Source organism: Trichechus manatus, unplaced genomic scaffold (genome assembly GCF_000243295.1).
Source record: "Trichechus manatus latirostris isolate Lorelei unplaced genomic scaffold, TriManLat1.0 scaffold00056, whole genome shotgun sequence".
Lineage (NCBI taxonomy): Eukaryota > Metazoa > Chordata > Mammalia > Sirenia > Trichechidae > Trichechus > Trichechus manatus.
This window is the reverse complement of record NW_004443992.1, coordinates 11,007,177-11,029,504: the sequence shown is the minus strand read 5'-3', so window position 1 is coordinate 11,029,504 and position 22,328 is coordinate 11,007,177. Positions and strand designations below refer to the sequence as shown.

Genomic DNA, 22,328 nt, shown 5'->3' with positions numbered 1-22,328 from the left:
GGAAGACTAGAGCTGGCTTTATAGAAACATCCCTCAAAGTCCTTTCTTTTCCATCCGGTGCTCTTTGCAGCAAACAGGTCAGGAATAGTTGGCCAAATGACCTTTCCCCAAGCTCTAAGAACAATGGGTGCTCTGTGTGCTCTGTCCACTCATGTATATGTAGGAAACCAGTTTCCCTCTTTAGGCCAACTTTACTGCTCCACCTAACTTCAGGTCTCCCATCCCAAGTCTCCAGGACCCAACATTTCCCACCCCTACCTCCCTACTTCAGTCCTCAGGGATCTTCCACCATTTATTATTTTCTCTTATTCCTTCAATTTCCTTTTCTTCCTGTCTACTGGATCCCATCTTTTCTAAACAAGTAAACAGCTTCAATCTTTGCTTTCTAACGACAGTAATAAAACTTCCCTTCACCTTATCTGTCTCCTCTTTTTCTACAATCAACAAACCTCTGAGTGTCTACCATGGTCCAGTTACTGTGCTGGACTTTGGTGATACCAAGATAAGTAAGATATGGAACTTACCCCCAGGGAGCTCCCAGCGGAATAGAGGAACTCAGGTGCCAAGAAGCTTTTCTTCACAAGGAAATTCTTGCCATAAGTTCTACTCTCTTGGCATCCTACTCTTCATTGTCTGATCACAATTCTCCCTGCTAGAACCTTACTTCCAACCCCACCATCACACTACTACTAGTCCAGCCAAGGTCTTGAGTTGTTAAATCCAAAAAGCTAATTCATCCATCATCTTACTCACCTGGTAGACACTGCTGACCACACTTTTGGACTTAGAATTTTCTTCTTCTTTAGAGTAAATGTGACACTTTCTCTTCTTTACATTGAACTGCATCCCTATCTCAGAGGGTGCTATAGAATAGGGATTGGGTACACCAGTCAGAACCCAGGAAATTTATCCTCTCCCTTTCTCTGACTTCTAGTCAGCCACCAGTCCTCTCCTTTTCACCCACCAAGTACCTTCCATTGTCCATCTTCTTTATCCTACATTCTTGCTTGACTTACTACAACAGCTGCCAAATACCCTTCACATGCTAGCAAAATCATCTTCCAAAGATGTAAATCTAATCAGGTTACTCTTCTGCTTAAAGTCCTTCCAAAAATAATTGGGAGGGTGAGATTAATGGAAGTAAGTTAAATTCATCTTTCATAGTGGATAGTCTATAAACACTGTTAAGTTTGATGAATTAAGAAACAAAATATAAACATATTATTTAGAGTTGTGGAGGTAAATTGTTGTTGCTGTTAGGTGCTGTCGAGTGGGCTCCGACTCATAGCGACCCTACATACAACAGAACAAAACAATGCTCAGTCCTTGCCATCCTCACAATCATTGTCATGCTTGAGCCCATTGTTGCAGCCACTGTGTCAATCCATCTTGTTGAGGGTCTTCCTCTTTTTTTGCTGACCCTCTACTTTACCAAGCATGATGTCCTTCTCCAGGGACTGATACCTCATGATAACATGTCCAAAGTATGTAAGATGAAGTCTCACCATCCTTGCTTCTAAAGAGCATTGTGGTCGTCTTCTTCCAAGTCAAATCTGTTCGTTCTTTTGGCAGTCCGTGGTATAGTCAATATTCTTCACCAACACCATAATTCAAAGACGTCAATTCTTCTTTGGTCTTCCTTATCCATTGCCCAGCTTTTGCATGCATATGAAGCGACTGAAAACACCAGGGCTTGGGTCAGGGGCACCTTAGTCTTCAAGGTGGTGTCTTTGTTTTTTAACACTTTTAACGGAGGTAAAGAGAAACTGTAAAAAATGGTAATCTGTAAGGAAAAGAACTGTAAGGGAGAGGATAAAGAGGAGAAAAGCTTTCAGTTTTAATTTTGAAGCTTTTTGTGAGGTAAGGTTATTAATTATAAATAATAATTTTAAATGCAGATTTTAAAAATACATCTTTTATTGGTTTTCCAGGACCCTTCAGGTAAAGTCCAAATTCCTTAGCATAAAGAGTTTGTCTTATTAAGATGTCAATCTACAGTGGTAGTTTCATCTACTGCACTCTCCCATGCTTAACCTGCACCCCACCAGTAAAAAACCAGTTGTTATCTAGTCAGTTATGACTCATGGAGACCCTATGTGTGTCAGAGGAGAACCGTGTGTGCTCCATAGGCTGATTTTTTGGAAGTAGGTTTCCAGGCTGGTCTTCCAAAGTGCCTCTGGGTGGACTCGAACTTCCTACCTTACGGTTAGCAGCTGAGTGTGTTAACCATTTGTACTACCCATGGACTCCACGTGCACTCCAATTGAAAAACCAAACCCATTACTGTCAAGTCGATTCCAACTCATAGCGACCTTATAGAACAGAGTAGAGCTGCCCCGTAGGGTTTCCAAGGCTGTAAATCTTCACAAAAGCAGACTGCCACATTTTTCTACAGTGGAGCAGCTGGTGGGTTCAGACCTCCGACCTTTCGGTTAGAAGCCAAGCTCTTAACCACTGTGCCACCAGGGCTACTACCTGCACTCCAGCCAGCCTGACTTCACATTCTGAGCTCCTTGAAGGCACTATGCTTGTGTTTTTGTACAAGTTGGTCTCTCTACCTGAAATGCCATCCCACCCTTCATCATCTGACTAATTTAACTTTCCCTTGCCCTTTAAGATTCAGCTGGTATCACCCGTTCCACGAATAATTTTCTGAACCTATTCCACTCCTCCCATGGGTTACGTAGTTCCCCACTCTTGAGGTCTAATAACGCCCTATGTATAACTTTATAAAAAAACAAACAGAAACCTATGTGAAAAGTACTGTATGTCCCATTAACCCGGGAGCTCCCTGAGAACAAGGCTATATCTAACTCCTATGCCAAGTGCAGCACCTGGCATGGAATGGATACTTAATGTTGCTGAATGAAAAACGAAACAATAAGCTTACATCTAACTCTTCTGTAAAATGAAGGAATTACAAGCAAAGGGCTAGTTTCCCTAAGAGATTTTACATTGAGAAGCCAGCATTACAACTGAAAGAGTGGGCAAAGAATGTGAGTAGACAGTTCACTGAAAAAAAACCATGATTCTTAACTGTATGAATAGGTGATGAACCCAATTCATAAAAAATAAAATGCAAATAAACTCAACGAGGAGATACTATTTTAAACTATCAGGTTGGCAATGATCAAAAGTGTTGATAACACTGTGTTAAGGAGAATAAACAGGTTAACAGGCTGGTTTGTATGGGACTGGTGGGAGTGTATATTAGTATAACCTCTATGCAGAGAAATTTGGTAATATTTCTAAAAATTAAAAATGCAAGTCAGCCAGAAAAAGAAAACAACACAATTTAAAAGTAGGCAAAGAACTTGAATAGGCGTTTCTTCAAAGCAGATATACAAATGGCCAATAAGTACATAAAAAGATGCTTAACGTCATTAGCCACTAGGGAAATGCAAATCAAAACCACAATGTGATACCACTTGACACCCACTAGGATGGCTATTATCAGAAAAATGGAAACTAGCAAGTGTTGTCTAGGATGTGGAGAAATTGGAACCCTTGTGCACTGCTGGTGGGCATGTAAAATGGTTCAGCTGCTGTGGAAAACAGTTTGGCAGTTCATCAAAATGTTAAACATAGAATTACCATATGACCCAGCAATTCCATTCCTAGATATCTACTCAAGAGACTTGAAAGCAGGGAATCAAATAGATTTATTGTGCATCAATGTTCATAGCAGCGTTATTCACAATAGTCAAAAGGTGAAAGCAACCCAAGTGTCCATCAACAGATGAATGGATAAATAAAATGTGGTGTATCCATGAAATGGAATATTATTCAACCATAAAATGAAATGTAGTTATAACAAATGAAAGGATAAACAAAATGTAGTACATACATACTATGGAATAGTACTCAGCCAGTAGAAGAAACAAGTCTTGATACATGCTACAATATGGATGGTGAAGACATTATGCTGAATGAAATAAGTCAATCACAAAAGGACAAATACTGTATGACCTCACTTATATAAAAACACAATAAAAAGCAAAATTATAGAGACTGAAATTTATTACTGGTTACCATGGGTAAGAGGGGGGAAAAGAAGGTTAATGGTGATGAAAAATCACATTGATTAAGGGTAGTTTGCACAGCTGATCATTGTAATTGTTGTCAATAAGTTGTACAACTGTAAAAAGTTGAACTAGCAAAAGTTGTGTAATAGATATTGTCTTAGTCATCTAGTGCTGCTATAACAGAAATACCACGAGTGGATGTCTTTGACAAAGAGAAATTTATTCTCTCACAGTCTAGTAGGCTAGAAGTCCAAATTCAGGGCATCAGCTCCAGGGAAAGGCTGTCTCTCTCTGTTGGCTCTAGACGAAGGTCCTTGTCATCAGTCTTCCCTTGGTCTGGGAGCGTCTCAGCACAGGAACTTCAGGTCCAAAGGACCCACTCTGCTTCTGGTACTGCTTTCTTGGTGGTATGAGGTCCCCATGTCTCTCTTTTATATCTCAAAAGAGATTGGCTTAAGACACTATCTAATCTTGTAGACCTCATCAGTATAACTGCCGCTAATCCATCTTATTACATCATAGTGATAGAGTTTACAACACATAAGGAAATCACATCAGATTACAAAATGGTACACAATCATACAATACTGGGAATCATGACCCAGCTGAGTTGATAGATATTTTTGGGGGGACACAATTCAATCCATGACAGATATATTTACAACAACCACAAAAAATAAATAAATAAAAAGAGTAGCTGCTGAGGCTGCTTATGTACAAAAACTTCAGGGTTTCTTTCTTTGGTTTGGAGGTTTAGGAACATCGTCTCATGGGACATCCCAATTAATCAGCCTAATAACATGTTTAGTGCTTCTGTCCTACCTCCTAGTTCGTTGCACAGTGCCTTCAGTCTTAAAAGCTTGCAAGTGGCCATTGAAGTCATGAAAATTTGTCTCTATTCAACTGGAGCAACAAAGCAAGAAAGAGAGTCAGGAATAGGAGGATATGGAATGTGTGGCTAGTTGCTTCCATGAACAACTGCCCACTTTGCCATGAGACCAGAAGAACTGGATGGTGTCCAGCCATCATGACCGAACATTTTGATCAAAGACTCTATAGAGGAATCCTGATCAAAAGGGTGAAAACGCAAAACAGAATTTAGAATTCTCATGGACCCCTGACTAACTGGAGCCACGGGGGCTGGATGAACCCCTGAAACTATTGACCTGAGATAGTCTTTAAAACTTAAACCAAAAGTATGTCCTGAAGTCTTAATAAAACAAACAATAGTTTAGCTTAACTAGTAAAAAATATCTGCCTTGAGCACTATGCTCTTTTAAGAACTATCCATATGGGATCAAAGTGACAACAGTAACTTGAAAGATTGGATAGGAATCTTAGGGGACAGTGAGTTTATGTTAATGAGGGAGGAACAACAGAACAGATTCTCCCCTAGAACTTCCAGAGGAAGTGTGGCCATCATGCCAACTCCTTGATTTCAACCTAGTGATGCTAATTTCAGACTTACTGCCTCCAGAACTTTTAGAGAATAAATTTCTGTTGTTTTAAGCCATCTGATTTGTGATAATTTGTTACAGCAGCCACAGAAAACTAATACACTATTCATTCATCCATCCATCCATTTATTTATTGTTAAGATGTTCTGAGCACGAATCATATTCAAGATATAGTTCACTATGGAGGATTCAATATGCATAAGTTTATGCTATCAAAAGTTTATTTTCTGAAAAATATTAAATTTTAAGAATTACATAATAGTATGAATTTTGTATAGTAAGAATTACATAATATCCACAAAAAATTTCCACAGTCCCAGAAAACTTTCAGGATTTCTAACCTAAACTTAAAATAAAATTCATTTTTTCCTTAAGAGAAAGTGATGGAAGCAAATTCGTTAAGTTAGTGAGTTTAAGAGTTGTAGGAAATTATAGATTTATTCAAATAATACTGATTGACAAGTCTCAAATGTAAAATTTTTATATCTGTAAAGCTTAGAAATGTGATAATTGGGGAAAATGCAAAACAATGGCATTTATTTTGGAAAGAAAATTCTAAAGGAGTATAATATATTTTTATATTTTATATATTTTTATATGTTACACATAATATATAAAATAAGGGAAATATATATATATACAATAAGGGATAAGAAATATAAAAATGTTATAGAAACTAGACTTGAGGTTATTTAGTCTAGCCCTCTCATTTACTGATAACTAGGAAATAAGAGTAGACTCTTCATTAACTGAAAGGTTCCAGGGACATCCCAAGATCTAAGCCCAAACCTAGTATTCTCCAGGTCACAAAAACTTAATTTGTTTTTACTCTGAGGCCAGAACTAAGAAGTTTATTCTCCTATTACTCCTAAAGCATAACCCACCAGATGTGTATCAGGAAAAACTAACAAACAGAATTAAAGTGAGCAGATGAGAGGAAGGAAAGACTCTCTAAGAGAGACCCAGAAAAGCAATTTTATGGTGAAGAACCATTTCATTTTTTTTTTTGGTTGCATTTTGTGTTACTTACTGTTCATTCTAGACAGTTTCTGTTTTGATAATGGGTATATAACTTGCTAGGAATATCAGTAATCAAGTGGCAGAAAAGCAAGCATTCTGGCAGGGCCAGAGTGTGGGGACATTAGAGAAAGTCACTCTCTCCAGGTGGCCATAGCTTTGCAGGTGCATAACTTGCCAAGGTGAGCCTGAGTGTATTTCAGCCCCATCTACCTCCTTGACTAGGGGCCTTTGTGCAGGAGATACAATGCCTAACAATGCACAACTGTGCACAGCGGCCCTGCAGGCTGGAGAAGAAACATCTCAGACCCAGAATTTGATTGCCACGTAGAAAGTCAGAATAAATCCATTCTGCCCAAGCTTTTTTCATTACTCACATCCTGGGCTGTTGGCACAATAACCTTAATCATCTGACTTTTTAGAGGAAATTTTCTGATCTTGGCTGGACTGACCAGGCTAGATGCTACATTTGACCCCATTTTTAAATTGCCCAAATGGTGTGAATGGGTGTGTGTCTTAGGGTGCCCCCATACGCTGGCCTTCTTCCAGGGTCTTATTTGTAACTTGGTAGTAACCAGCACTACTGATGGGAGTAGGGAATGATGGTAAGAAATGGTAAGGATCTGGTCAGTGCCGCCCTGATCTGAGTAAAATTGGGAGGCAGGGATCACTCTTGGTCACCCATGAAATGGCAGCCAAGTACAAATCGAAAAAGTGAAATGAATCAAAAGTAGAGGACAATTCTGAGACAGCTGGTTCTGATCTCTGCTCCACCCACCCCAAATTGGATATTGGGCATGCTATGTTTGGAAGAATTAGCAAGGAAAGTACTCCTGTTCGTGACAAAGCACACAGGCCATTTTCTGGCCCCTGCCTACTGTGACTAGATGTTTACTTTGTTTCCTTGGAGATTACAAGGATTTTGATGCCTAGAGAAGAAGAGGAAGGCCAAGAAGGACTTGAGAAACAAGTAACCATAATTTCTAAAGTCTTCAGACTTTTAACAATATTATACAAGGAACTCTATTGTCACAAAACAGCTTCTGATCTCCTTTACTTATAACATTCCATTTCTGCTACCCATATGGTTTTCCCTAATATGAAGTTTCTTCTTCCTTCTTCTTTAATGATCCATGTCCTTCTTTCAAACACTTACCACTCCCAGGAAACCTTAATGCACATCCAAACTGATTCCTTCCAGCCCTAAAAATGTACACTGCGGCTGGAAATCAAAGAAACGTTTGCCCTCCTAAAATTGTGGCTTAAGTCTAAGACAGGGGTCAGCAAACAGCTTGCAGGCCAAACCCAGCCCCCTCCCCCATCATTTATTTTTGTACAGCCCATGAACTAAAAATTACTTTTATAGTTTTTAAATGGTCAGAAAAGAAAACAAAGAATAATAATATTGCATGACGTGTGAAAATTATCTGAAATTCAAATGTGTCTGCAAATAAAGTTTTATTGGAATGCAGAGATGTTCATTTGTTGATGTATTGTCTCTGGCTGCTTTCGCACTACCACAGCAGAGCTGAGTACCACAACAGAGACCACGTGGAGCGCAAAGTCTAAAATACTTACTATCTGGCCCTTTACAGAAAAAAACTTGTTGAACTCTGGCTTACGACATTAAGAGTACCAGAGATGTTAAATAAGAACATACCAAAAAAAATAAATTCCAGGCAACTCAACAAGGTAAAGGCTATCAAATCGCCAAATTAAGGTCTAAGTACTCCAATCAAGACTAAGTGATCACCGTGAGAAGCAGGGTATGAGCAGGAAAAAAAAAAAAAGTGAAAGAGTATACAAAAGTAAACACTCTACACTTGGTAAGTATGGAGATAATGTCTGTGTTGCTCACTGCCACATCCCCAGTACCTAGCCCACTTCCTAAGCTGGGTATGAGCTCATTAAATAGTCACTGAATGAATGAAGAGGAAGGCAGGAGGAAGAAACACCAAATAAGTGAAGCAAGAGTTATACAGGGTTTGGAGTGAAGACAGGTCTGAACAACAACCTCAAGTCTGTCTACCCTTGAGTCACCGTCCCCAAAAGTTAGCAAAAATCTACACTTTGGAAGCTGACATACCCAAATGCTAAGCATGTGCCAAGGAGACTGAAGAAATGATTTAAATAACTATGGTAGCTGCCAGAGAACATTCAAGCCCACCTTTTCCACCTCCTCCTTAGTCACCAGACGCTTACATATTCCAGAAACTAAATTCAGACTTGGGGATTATCAAGGGGAAGGAAATCGAATATAAAGCTACTGAAATAAACAGCACCACTTGTCGCTGTTGATCTCTGGTTAACGGGCTTTTCTTTCCGAAAACAGGGCCTCTTTTTCTTTCTCTCTCTCTCTTTGTCTCTCTTTGCTTGCAGGTGACACCTACACATATCCTTCAGCCTTGGCAGAGATGCTCGCTCAGATAAGAACTGGAGTTCATGCTGCACATTTTCATCTTTGTGTGTCATCATCACCATGTAAAACCACAACTGTAGGGAAACAAAGCTGTTTGCTGCTCCTCTGTCTCAACTGACATTTCCACCCAGTTCTCACATTTTTTGCTTTGGAGCCAGAGAAGCATTTAAATCTGTCATTGAGATAGCTCTGCCCAATGAACTAAGTCGAAGCCAATCCACCTCTAGCCAGAGATAATTTCACCTTTCTGCAACTTTATGTCCCCTCAAATTCCTGGCATCCCCAGCCCTTTCATAGAGTTCAAACAGGAGACAAGGATAGGGAAATGGTCTTCAAAAGCACGTATCTAGCCCTTAGGGTTGCACCAAAAGTGAGATCAACTTGGAAGAGTTGACATATTCTTGGGTCACCCATATTTCATCCCAGATGTTTTTCAAGTGTGGGCCTCAGTGTCCACATGATGAAATGAACAAAAGCCCAACTGAGAAAGTGTGCCAGGTTTTGCTCTGGACAGAGGTCTGGGTTTCTAGGTGCTAGGAGCCTGTGAATCTTGGAAGGGAAACTATGCCTTTCTTCTGGGAAACCAAATCAGAGAAAGTGGAGCGATCCAACCACTCAGATGCTTTCTTGAAGGGCAAAACTACTCTGAGCCTCACTGCTGAAAAATCAAGATTTAGGCAGTGCCTTGGTTTAAAAGGCACAGGTAGATACTTGGAGAAGCTAAGTTTCCAAACAGGATTCTGAAATAGTTCCCAGACAGTCCTGCTGCTGCTTAGTGTGACAGTCCAGCTGCCATTATGGATCCAGAAGTTTCCTTGAGTTTTCTCACCTACCCATTATCTCTGTTCCAAATAAGATGAGAGGGGAGAAAGGTACTATTTTAAAATGAATCATAATGTATTTTTACCAGACTGGAGAAAAGACGTGAAGACAGGGCTGGGGCAATTACACCATTCGCGTTGTTAGGTAGTTAGAACATGGTGAGACTTCTGTCAAGCGAAGCCCTGAAGTTTGCATTTTATTTCATACTGCATTTTAGTTTCATGGCCCTAGAGCCTTTTCACAGAACTAGGCTACACTACTTTTATTAGCCCAGGAAAGGAGTAGTTTATTGAGCAGATTCATTTAGCAGCTGATTTTTACTAATCTTATCCCTTTCCACTTGATTTGACTTGTTTTATTGGACCCATGAGGTAGGAGAAGACATGTAAGGCCATATTTTTCAAGTTTTAGTTACTTTGTTAAATTTAATGAACTCTATTTCAACAAAGAGGAGTCAGTGTGGAGATGAACTCGTTGCACACCTATTTGACTTCAAGCCACCCTCACAGTACGAGCTGTAGTAAAGGAAACGGGCTGCTTTGTGAGTCACCAGGCCTCTCTTGGGTCTGTTGGTCAAGGGCCTTCTCCTACCTACAAAATGAGAGTGTGTTTGTTTGTGTGGGTGTGCACACACATGCAATGGTTACTATGTCTGATTTGAATTTTCAAGTTGCTCCAAATGCCACAACCTTTGTTAGTTAGTTTGTTGCTGTAGTTATTCTTACTTTAAAGAACTGCAAGCTATTAGAGTGCCCAGTTATGATGTCTGTCTTCAGTATTCTCATCTTCGAGCTCTTTCTGAATCAGAGCCAAAGCACTTAGAGACTTTGTTGGGCTAAAATCACCACATTAAAAAGAGCAGCAGTTCAGTAACAGGAAAGGGCTATAACTACAAAAGCAACATTTTTCAGAAGCCTTAGGCTAAAGACGTGTTTGAAATGCAGTCAATACTCCATTCAGAGGGAATTTGGGGGTCTTTAATGGGAAATCAATTTACTCCTGCCTGTGGCTTATTTAGCGTGACTTTTAAAGATATTCTTTGTAATAGTTTTGATTTTCCTCATTGCACATAAATTTCTAAAATGGAAGTGAATATATATCCACCAGGTTTTCTTTCACCAGGTTCGGCTGCATGTAATGTTTTACCTCTTGTTTTTCAAATGAAATTAATGTTTGAGCTCCTTAATAGCAAAGTGAGAAACAAAACAGGCCCTCTTCTTCTCAGAGTGTGATTAGAACATTTAGCCTGGCCATTCATTGATAAAGCCATATAAAATTTATTCTTTCAGTCAATAAATATCACTGGGGCTATAGCAATAAACAAAACAGAAAAAGTCCCTTCCCTCATGGAGCTTACATTCCAGTTGGAGAGACAACCAATAAACAAATAAGGAAAACATCTAGGTAATAGATAGTGAAAACTCTATGGAGAAAAACAAGCAAAGAAAGCAGATAAGGAGTGTGGAATGGGAAGGGCTTTAACTAGAGTCAAAAAAAACAACAAAACCAAACCCATTGCCATCAAGTCGATTCAGACTCATAGCAACCCTATAGGACAGAGTAGAACTGTCCAGTGGGGTTTTGAGGGAGTGGCTGGTGGATCTGAACTGCTGACATTTTGGTTAGGAGCTGAGCACTTAACCACTGCACCACCAGGGCTCCTTAACTAGAGTACAAGGCATCGTTTGAGCAGGGACCTGAGGAGGTAAGGAAGCAAGCCATGCAGATACCTGAGGAGCACATCCCAGGCAGAGGAAATAGTACATGTAAAGGATCTGAGGCGGGAACATACCTGTCCTGTTTGAGGAGGAATATGTCAGTCAGAAAAGCAGGCATATACTTACGAGAGAGAGAGAGAGAGAGAGAGAGAGAGATCCTGAGCCTTGAATGTCCTTGCAGATGCCAAAGACTCATCCTGCCCGAGTTCCTTAGAGAGTCCATGCCACTGTCTTTGGCCTGGGCCGGTAACAGATCTGTAGAAGTGATGACCCTAGTTCTAGGTCCATCATTAGCACCGTCTCCAACTTCCAATGTCTAGTTAAATTTTACTCTCTGGGATCAATCCCTTGGCCTGCCATGGTTCCCATCCAGCAGTGCAAAAGGCTGGGATGAGGGATCAGACATCCACTTGCCCATCAACACACCCATTCTAATAGCCATGATAACTGGTGGCTCAGTTAGTTAACCCGAGGGGCTGATAGCGTCAAGGCTGAAGTTTGCTCTGTCTCATAGAGTGTTCACATCATACAGAATGCATGGGTAAGTCCAGTCCAACATCTCAGAGGGGTAAACCATTGGTCTGATGAGAAATTGTGACCGTAGCCAAGCAAACAAATTGTCACTAGAAGTGTGCCTTGCTTGAAGTGAAGCTAATATTTGAAAGTCTAGATTTTTTTAATCTGTGACTTCTGACTCCAAGGTCTGTGTTTTTTCTAGACTGTATAACATGTGTGAGAGACAACAAAGAGAAAAACTGATGAAGGAACTGATAAAACTAGAGGAAAGAGCATTCCCAATCCTACTCAAAACTGGAGAAAAGGATTTAGCTTATACTTCTTTCAAATGGCTAGTTACCTCTAGATTCATTGCCAAAATAAAGCATTCTTGCTCTGAAAAACAATATTAAGGCACAAATTTTAAAACACACCAACCACAGTTCAGTAATTTTATCACTGAATACACAGAACATAACATACACTTGGTCTCTTTAAATTGGCATATTCAGCCCAAAATATGGAAGCTCATAATAAAAAATTACAGGGCTATCATTAATTATAAGACTCTTACCATAGCAGTAGAAAATGATACTGTTTTCTTTCATAAGTACCGTATCTGAAACTGTAAAGACATTGCTCTAGCCACCATTTTTAAACCATTTCTTGGTTCATACTAATAGTGAAAATGGACTTCCTTATGTAACATTTCTACTTTGGTTCTGTTCAGAGTGAGTAAGAAAAATCTCAAGTGTGATTCATCTTTAGTTAATCTCCATTTCCAGTCACAAAATAAAACCATTTATTATCAAAGATCATATCTTTCCATTTTATTTTTTATTTTTATTTTTTGTTGCTGTCCTTTCTAAAATTCTCCAGCTCTGTCATTTTCAAATACAATTTCATAACTTGGATTGAAGAACTCTGTGTGCTAAGAGGTTGGCAATGTGACATGTGTGCCAGTATAAATTCAACAGTCCTTCACCATCCAAGTATTGTTGAGTTTGACCTTTTATGGATTAATTAAGTTAATGAAACGGGAACCCATTTAAAAATCAACTAGAATACAATATTTTCTGTCTGGAATTGTAAGATTCTTACCATCCCCTTCTCCTCACGTTAAAAAAAAAAAATTAAAGAAGTTTCCTTCTTTAAATTAAAAAAGTAAAGAATTTTTATACATAAAACTGGGGGAAAATACTTTACATTTCATTACACGTTAAAATATTCCAAGAAACAGAAACATTATAGAATTTTAGAGGTTCTTATATTCTATAGCACCTGATCTCTGGGTAGTGGGTTTAAATTTGTATTAATATTCCTTCTCTTCTTAGGTCATTGCCCACCTTTGTGCATAATTTATCTGTATGGCATTAATGATAACAGCTATAACATTATAATAGCCAGACACGGTGCTAAGTGCCAGAGACAAACAGAGAAAAAGACAGGCTTGAGCCATGTTCTCGTGAAGCTCATAGTATAGGAACAGACATTTCTGATCATTATCTATTTTTTGTAGCTAAAGAAACAATCTCAAGAGGCAGTGAATTGCCTGAGGCCATTCAGCTAGTAAAAGGCAGACCAGGGACTTGAACAGGCTCTACCTGAGTCTAAAACCGTAGGCTCCTCCAATATCTGAATAAATCAAAGCACTGAACAAATTGTAAATGACCTAGGAGAGTCCATTCTTACAGGTCCCCTGGCATGCTCCAGTCGACCCAAAACCAGAGGTAGAAAATTATCCATGGCCATTCCAGGACTAGGCCTTGGAGGGTCTCTTGAGAGCTTTGATACTCTCCTATTAGAGGTGACACAAACCCAAAGTACTTTTCCATGTCAATGGACCTCCAGGGTAAACAGGCAGCTGAGCCCACAGAGTCTGAACCTCTGAACCCTAAACTACGTAAAGTTCCTCTAACGGCGTTCTCACCGGGGCAGGCTTCTTCTGTCTGCTGCCTTCCAGACAACTTCTACCTGCTGGCAGCCACCCCCTCAGCACATGGCAAGAATCTTGTCGTTCCCTTCTGTTCTGCCTCCTTCAAAAGAAGCTTCTTGGGGCTCCTCCCCTATACCCTAATGAATGCTAACATCTCTTTTTCACAGTATCATCCCTGCCCCTGTGGATGCTTTTTCAGCATTCTACTTCAGATTTCCACTCATACATTAAAGACACCAGCTGTTCAAACCTGAAATATATGGAAAAGAAAACCCCCTAAAGGATTTGACTGAAATGAGCTACTAAGTAAATAATCCTTTATTTTATTCAAATAATTTTGATAAAAAGTGACCTTATTTCCTGACACACACTCTTCCTTTGTGTGGAGGACTACTTTATTCTTTTTAAACAATATTGTGACAATTAAACAGAATTTCCATCACAGGCAGTGAGGAAAGCATATCTGTTTGTTCTAGATATGAGGGGATTCCATTGGTCAAAATGACTAAATGTGGTCAGAATTCATCAAAGACAAAGTCTACATCTTTCTAAACTAAAAGGAAAACAACATTAAATAGGAACTAAGTGGCTCATTTCATGAATGAGAGACCGTGTTTTGATGGTTTAAAAACATTTTAAGTCTCACCGTCTCCCTACCTTCCCCACTCTAACCTACCCCCACTCTGCACACCCATTTAACCAACAGGGATGATTTTCTAGGAGTCCCTGGGTAATACAAATGGTTAACAGGTTCACTTTGCTGCTAACTGAAATGTTGGCAGTTCAAGTCCACCCAGAGGCACCTTGGAAGAAAGACCTGGTGAACTATGAAAAATCAGCCATTGAAAACCCTATGGAGCAAAGCTCTACTCTGACACTCAAGAGATCACCATGAGTCAAAATCAACTCAAAAGCAACTGGGAATGGGATGATTTTCTAGCCTTTCTTCTCTAGGAAGTTTTTGGTCATCACACTTCACTTGATTGCGATGAGCAGGTGAGTGAGAATGGAACAGGGCTCGACCAGCAGCTTGGAAGCAGATTTCAAGGCAACAGAATCCACTCACTTGTTGTTTTCTACCTTAATATCTCAATCAAGTCAATAAATACTTGCTAAGTTTGAATTTGGATCATGGCACTGCAAGGTACCTGCCACAGTAATTTTCTTCAACTTCATTTCAGAGTATCAAAATCATCTTGATATTTAGTCTAGTCGGTCACCCAAGAAAATTGGCATCGGTGGCCTAACAGGGGCCCGAGATCGCCGGCTGAAGACAGAGGCAGTCCTTTCCTATCCAGATCAGTGGTGTTGAACAGATGAAGAGGCAGCAGCCGGCTCACATCTGGATAGGTGTCTGTGTCAGGAGCGGTAGGCTGCAAAGTCACGCGCAGGGGCATAAGGTTGGTAGTGTTTGCGGGTGGGTCCAGGCCTTCGAGGGGTCATGTTCATGTAGTCACTCTGAAGGATCCTGCTCCTCTTATTCTTCATCTGTCAAAAAGAGAAGTGTCAATGTGGAAGGGGTTGGGGACATAGATGGAGAAGTATTGGGAGGTGTCCTAAGACACACAAAAATTAAAATTAAAAGCCTACTTTGGGAGCAACTATTCAGAACATCAGCTATCAAATGAAACTGAACACCATCATTCCTTGAGCACCTTGAACTTGGACAATGACTAATCCAACTGAATTAATTCCGACTCTTCTAAATTAACTTTAAAAAGCTGAATCGAAGGAAATATTTAGAGAAATGCACTCATATTATTCTCAATGCAGTCATTTGATCCAAATTCCAGAAATATATAATCATTGTTGATAAATCTAATTAATATATCCATTGTTGATATGTAAATACACTTGAAAACCTTTGCTCCTTTGAATAGGTCAAGCATCCTCCTTGCAATCTTCTTAGATTAGCCATTTTCTTAACAAGTTGTTTTTCCATAATTAATCAGAGAAGACCCTCAGTTCATCCAGAGTCTGGAATAAACATAAATTCATAGCAGTGGAGTCCAGATTAACCAGGATTTACAGTTCTGCACAACTAGCTGTATTACTATTCCCTTATGTGTATGTATTGCCCTAAAGACAATACACCTACTCCTAACTTATTGACTATCTCATTATCTGACATTTCACTTTTACGACAATAGTAAAAGAATCTACTATCTATTTTGCACATTAACTACATATGTTTGGCAGTAATGAACGTGAGATTAATGCTGGCTGTGATGGTTAAGGTTGTGTGTCAACTTGGCTGGGCCCTGATTCTCAAGTGATTTGGCAGTTATGCAATGATGTAATTTAGCAGTTATGTAATGATGTAGTCATCCTCCATTTTGAGATCTGATGTGTTCATCCTCCATGTTTGCATAATGTTGATTTTCTCAGAACAACCTGGTCTTTGGAACCTTACCATGTCAATAAGTGAGGAGTTGGTGTAGTGTCACTCATCCCTATTCCTCAAGCTCAGCTTCCTCAGTATGAATTTCTACCATTGGTGAGGAAAGTACAGGCAATACTGAACAAGAGTTAAACTCACCATGAGTCTCAGTATAGTTTTGACTGGAGGTTAGACGCATCCTTTCTGGACCAATGTGGTGTTAAAATTTATACTTTTAGCAAAAGAGCCATAAAATTCTAAAAATAGAAAGTCATCTTGATTTATGGATTCAGAATTCTCCTTTATTTAAAAAAAAAAAAAAAAGCCTATTTCCTGGCACATAGGCCTGGCACATAAAGATATGCTGTACATGAGTGACATGAATATCTGAATAAATAAGTGAATGACTTCAACATTGATCTTTATTTCAGGCACTCCTACCTAAGCCCCTCAAAGCTTCTTTGTCAAAGGGCATGAGCAAATGTTAAAGAAAGGTTTGAAAAACAATGACTTTTATGTTACTAAATCCAGCTGGCATGTTTACAGTCCTCATCTTCCTAAGCACTGAGCAGATTTCTATACTAGTGATTATGGTCTCCTTTTTGAAATACTCTTCCGTTTTGCCATCTGTGACATGGCACCATCCTGGTTTTCATCCTACCTCTCTGACCACTTCTTCTCTGACTGCTTTTGAACTCATCCTTCTCTAAGTAGCTATTCAATGTTAGAGTTTTCCATAGCTGGGTCCTCGGCCTTCTACTCTACTCACTCTAGACAATCTCATCCACATCCACGGCTTCAATTACCCTCTAGTATTTACCTGAATTTGTATCTCTGGACTAGACCTCAAAGAGACTTCAAAATGTCCAAAATTAAACTCAAGATCTTCCCCTCAAATCTGGCTCTCTTCCAGTGTTTTCCATCTCAGTAAATGACACTACCATCCACACAGTTGTTCAAGCCAGAACCTAAGCTTCATCCTTGACACCTCCAGCTCCTTTATCTTCTTTTACCAAATCCTGTTGATTTTACCTAAATGTCCCTGAAATCCGTCTACCTCTCTCCGTCTCTACCACAACCATCCTATTTCTAAACTACCATCATCTCTCACTGGAGCTACTTCAGTAGCCTCTCAACTGGACCCCTGCTTTTACTCTTGTCTCTTACTGCCATTTCCATGCTACAACCAGGATGCTTTGGACTAGGCTTTGAGGAATAGGTAGGATTGCAATAGGCAGAAAAAGCAAAATCAGTATTCTAGTTGAAGGAGACAGCACTGACTAAGTTGGAGACAGAAAATGTCTAACTTGAGAAGACTTATTCAGAGAAGGAAATCATAGCAGATAACCTTGATGACCTCAATAAATTAGGAGTTGAGGCCAACTTACGAGAATATAATTAGTGTGGGTTGGAGAGGGGCTTGAAAAGTGCAGAGAGATTTAGAAAAAATTTCAAGGGAAGAAGCACCAAGATACTAGAATTCTAAGGTGATCTGGCCTCTTGAATACCAAGGAAGGAGAAGTGTTATTATTCATATTGATATTACTATTATTAAATTCAAGTGACTAACAGCACCATTATTATAGGAATAATCTTAGATCCAGACTAATTTGTGTTTTTTTCTTTTTTAAGTCATTCAAAAGCATTTACACTTTCCTATTGGTAATAATTTACTTGAGTTACCCCAAACACACTGGTGGCAATAAGGATGACATAAGATGATCGCTTTCAGAAAATTAATCTGGCAGTTATGTACCAGAAACACTGAAGGGAAGAGACAACAGGTGGGGGAAAATGGGTCTACAACAATGATTCTCAAGCAGGAGTGATTTTGTGTGTCTACTCCCCTACCCCCACCAGAAGACATATGACAATGTTTAAAGACATTTTTGGTTGTCACACCTGGGAGGGATGTTACTGGTATCTATTGGATAGCGGCCAGGAATGTTGCTGAACATCCTACAATGTACAGAGCAGCCTCCCAAAACAAAGAATTATCCAGCCCAAAATATCAATAGTGCCAAGATTGAGAAATCCTGGTCTATGGAGACCCATCATGAAAAAGAACTGAAGGAAAAGGAAGCAATGTATACAAAATATATTACCAAATTAGAATGAATATTGTTGGGCTGCTTGACTCCTCCTTCTTATTCAACTCTAATACCCAAAGATGACTGATGATTTGTGCCTGGGTAACTGGAAGAATGGTGTTCCATCCACAGACATAAGGCAAGACAGTAGGAGAAATAGAATTGAAAGACAAGATGATAAATACAGCTTTGGTCATTTGAGATTTGAAATGGTGGATGAGTTATCCACCTGGAAATAAGAAGAGAGGATAGCATTGGACACATAATTAGGGGATTCATTCACATAGAGGTAGTCGTGGAAACTAAGTGGGCAAGTGAAGTTGTTCTTCAAATACCTTGGTTCTACATCTTTTCTCTTGGGCAAAAGATTAGAGCAGGGCAGGGATAAAGGCAAGGAAATGTCTGCTCCCAAATAACATACGCAAGGATGCTGAAGATATCCTGGGAGGCATTTCGAGTACTCACTCCAATCCTGAGATAGTCTTTGCCTACAGACACACACACACACACACACAAACTATAACTGGTAAAGAGATTCCAATAATGAACATGAGGTTTTCCACGTAGCTCCAAGAGATTATGAAAGATCTGCTGCAATCAGCCCCCTTGCTGTTATCAGATGGTGAACTCACCATAACTCTAAACATAGGCAGTGAGATGGCTATGACACATGCATGGCTGGGAACCAAATCCATAGTGTCCATGTGCATCTAGCATATGCATATATGTGTGCAGGGAGTACTCATGTGACGTGTTGGTGTGACTAGGTCATCTATTCACCCCTTCACAATTCAATGTCTGCTAAAGATGTGTGGTTTCAGGGCCACTCCTCCTTTCCCTCCCCACCCCATCTGGTACCCACTTGTACCATGGGAACAGCAGCAGGACACAGGGCATACACAGGAAATTCACTTAAAGACACAGTCTTCAAGAACCTACTGGATTTAAAGACAGATGCTACTTGTAAGTCACTATTCACACTCCCCACATTGTGATCTACAGTGGGGAAGACCATGTTTTTAAAAACTCTCCTTTACAACAGGAAAGAGATGGGTTTTCTAGCTTAGTTGATAAATGGAACATTGAGTGAAAGTAGCAGATGCTGATCTGTGACAGATCTGGCAGAGGGATGCTGTTTATTTACTCAAATGTCAGCAGCAGGTCAAGGACTGAGATAGAATCTGCAGCTGCTCCCAGAAGCCTACTCAGCCTAGAACTATCTACAACAGCACATGACAGGCCCTCAGGAAGTTCCAGAAAACACAACTTACACCAAGGCACCCTGCAGACCTGCCAAAAATAGGATACCAGAAAAGTACCCAGGCAAAAGTATCCAAAGTTTATCTAGGGAACCCTAATGGCATGGCTGCCTAGCTCAGCAAGGAAAAGAGAAGCCTGTGATAAAAAGGCCATGTTATTCTATGAAATATAGATATGTTTTGATTTCACACTCTTTTAGTTAAAGAGTACAAAGACTTAGATTTGAGATGCAAATAAAGAGTAGCTCTTATCGGGTAGCCTAGTAGACTACAAGAGGCGACAGATGACAAGACATGCCAGGTAATGGGACTTTCCAATTCACAGGGAATTGGTAAGTTTTCTCAAGCTAGAGCAAGATGATCCTCACCAGGAATTAGCAGTGCTGCCAAAAAAAAGCCCACCCAATTCTTCTCATGTCTATGATGTTTCTGAGTTGAAAGTGAACTGTCTAAACTCATTGAAAGTGAAAAACTGCATTCCTTCCTTTGGGTGATGCAAGTCATTTAGCAAATTTGTGCCTCATTATAGTAACTGATATTCTAATACATATTTACAACAATTTTTAAATGATCAGCAGTACCTTTCTGGCCACTGAAATTTAAAGGAGTTTGCAAAACTACTTCCCGTGAATCTAGTAACTCACTTTGATCTAGGTGAGCAAAATTTCCTGGGAGGTTACCCACTGCACCTGGTCTTTAAGTTAGAAAGTTAAGATTCCTAACAAGAACACTGAAAAGTCATATAGCAGGCCTAAAAGACAATGGCCAGTGATTAGGAAACACCAAGAACTAAGGATTCTAAATTCTCAGATCATTGACAAACATCACAGAGGTTCAAAGTTGGCAGGTACCTTGAATGAAGAACCAAGATCCAAAAAGATGAAGGGACTCAACTAACATGAGAGGCAGAGCTTAAGCGACATTTTACTACACCGAAGTCCCCATCAGAGTTGGACAACTTGCAGAAGACAAGCCAGGCAAATTCCCAAGATGCTATCTATTATAAAGAATTTCCAGCAACAAGCAGCCACTCTGTTCCCTACCTTGCAGATGGTATAGATTAGGCCACAGGCAGCCTGACAAATGTCCATCTACCCCTAGGGTTTTCAGAACGGGGAGGAGCACTTGGGGAACAACTAAGAGGCAAACTTTGGCAATAGATGAACAACAGTTAAAAAGGATCCAAGGCTGGATGATAGAAGAGCATGATTGTGAATCCTGGGCTGCTCCTCGGCACTCAGGCTATAGTAAATAGAATGGCTTCACATGGCATGGCTTCCAGAAATCATTGACCCATATATGTTGTTAGTTGCCATTGAGTTGCCTCTGACTCATGGCAGCCTTACATATAACAGAACAAAACATTCCCTGGTCCTATGCATTTTCATGATCGTTAGTATTTTGAGCCCTTAGTTTGGCTTCTGTGGGGGTCATTAATTTCATCAATTCAATAAGCATTCATTAAGTAAGTGTACTTAATACCAGATGGCTGGAGAATATCAAGAAAAACAGACCTTTATTCTTGAGGAGTATACAATCTAGTTGAAAAAATGACTCATACATACATCTAACTTCTAGAAAAAGAAAATTCTAGAATAAACAGAGGCACAGTATGAGGTGTTCTCTACTGCACAGTGTACATAAGAACAGGAAGTTTCTGAGTAAGAGAGTATCCTTGCTAAGGAGTTCCTTTAACAATAGATATGTCAATTGAGATTATTCAAACCTAGCCCAAAAATTCAACACTGAGAAAGCTGAAGAAAAGTACAGCAAGTTTAATGCATGAGCATTTGAAAAAGTTGTAAACTCCAATTTGGTGGTAAGAGCTCAGAAAAGTCCAACTGTCATAATAGTTTCATAATGACGGCACCATACTTGGCCTCACACAATTCAACTGCTTCAGAGGAGAAAAAAATATGACTCAGATAAACAGACCTATTTTCTTTGGTAGATTTGAATTTCAGTAGCCAAGTTTCTCATGATTTTGGACCCTGAACTAAAGTTGTTCATTGACTTTAGTTGCTTAGATTCCCAAATTGTCTAGATTTATATGTAGATAGATAGACAGACAGACATAGATATGTGTAGATACAGAGATATATATAGATATACTGTATTATGTGTTATAATCATACAGAAAAATGATTCTCCCACTCCTGCCACCCTAAATTGTCCATTTAGCTTCTTATCCTGCCTTGCACTAATCAGTGCCTTTTGGAAAATAGACCTCACATTAGATTTTTATCTCAAATAAGTTTGACAGGCTAAAGAGAGAATCTACTCAGGCCTAGTCAGGAAAAAGAAAATAACAATATTCACATTTAAACAGAAAATAAATCACGTAGGAAAAATTCTGAAATATATTCAGATTGCGTGTGTATTAGAAAAGTTACATAAAAGCAGTGCTGCTTGTCTTACCCAGCAAATACAAAGGGCCACTGTTATTACCAAGCTATAGAAAGCCAGGGCTCCATTAACCACCACCAGTGCCCAGAAGGGCTTAGAAGATTCAGTAGACGGGGGAGCTGGACAAATATGTGTCTCTGAAAAATAGAAGACAGTTGGTTAAATGATACAGGAATGGCACTTGAGTACAATTTCCTTCTTCTGAACATCATAGAAGAATGTGAGAGAAATAAAAAATATGCAAAATACCACTAGCTTAGAGTATGCAGACTTCCTTTTTCATGATTCACCTGACTTTGTTGAA

The 22,328-nt window shown here is 39.5% G+C and overlaps 1 protein-coding gene across 3 annotated transcripts in view; it reads right to left on the bottom strand.

The window, feature by feature from the left end:
• The window catches only part of CD28 (CD28 molecule), a 77,976-nt gene that overhangs the window by 29,046 nt on the left and 26,602 nt on the right, over window positions 1–22,328 (bottom strand). The window contains exons 3-4 of one of the 3 annotated variants that reach the window (XM_023733013.1): window positions 22,037–22,161; window positions 6,480–15,866 (exon numbers count right to left, since the gene is read on the bottom strand). In XM_023733013.1, the coding sequence (XP_023588781.1) occupies window positions 15,834–15,866; window positions 22,037–22,161 (158 nt within the window). In that variant the 3' untranslated portion in view covers window positions 6,480–15,833. Of the gene's footprint in view, window positions 1–6,479; window positions 15,867–22,036; window positions 22,162–22,328 lie in introns of those variants that run through there. The other 2 variants (XM_004378300.2, XM_023733012.1) reach the window with 2 other exon arrangements.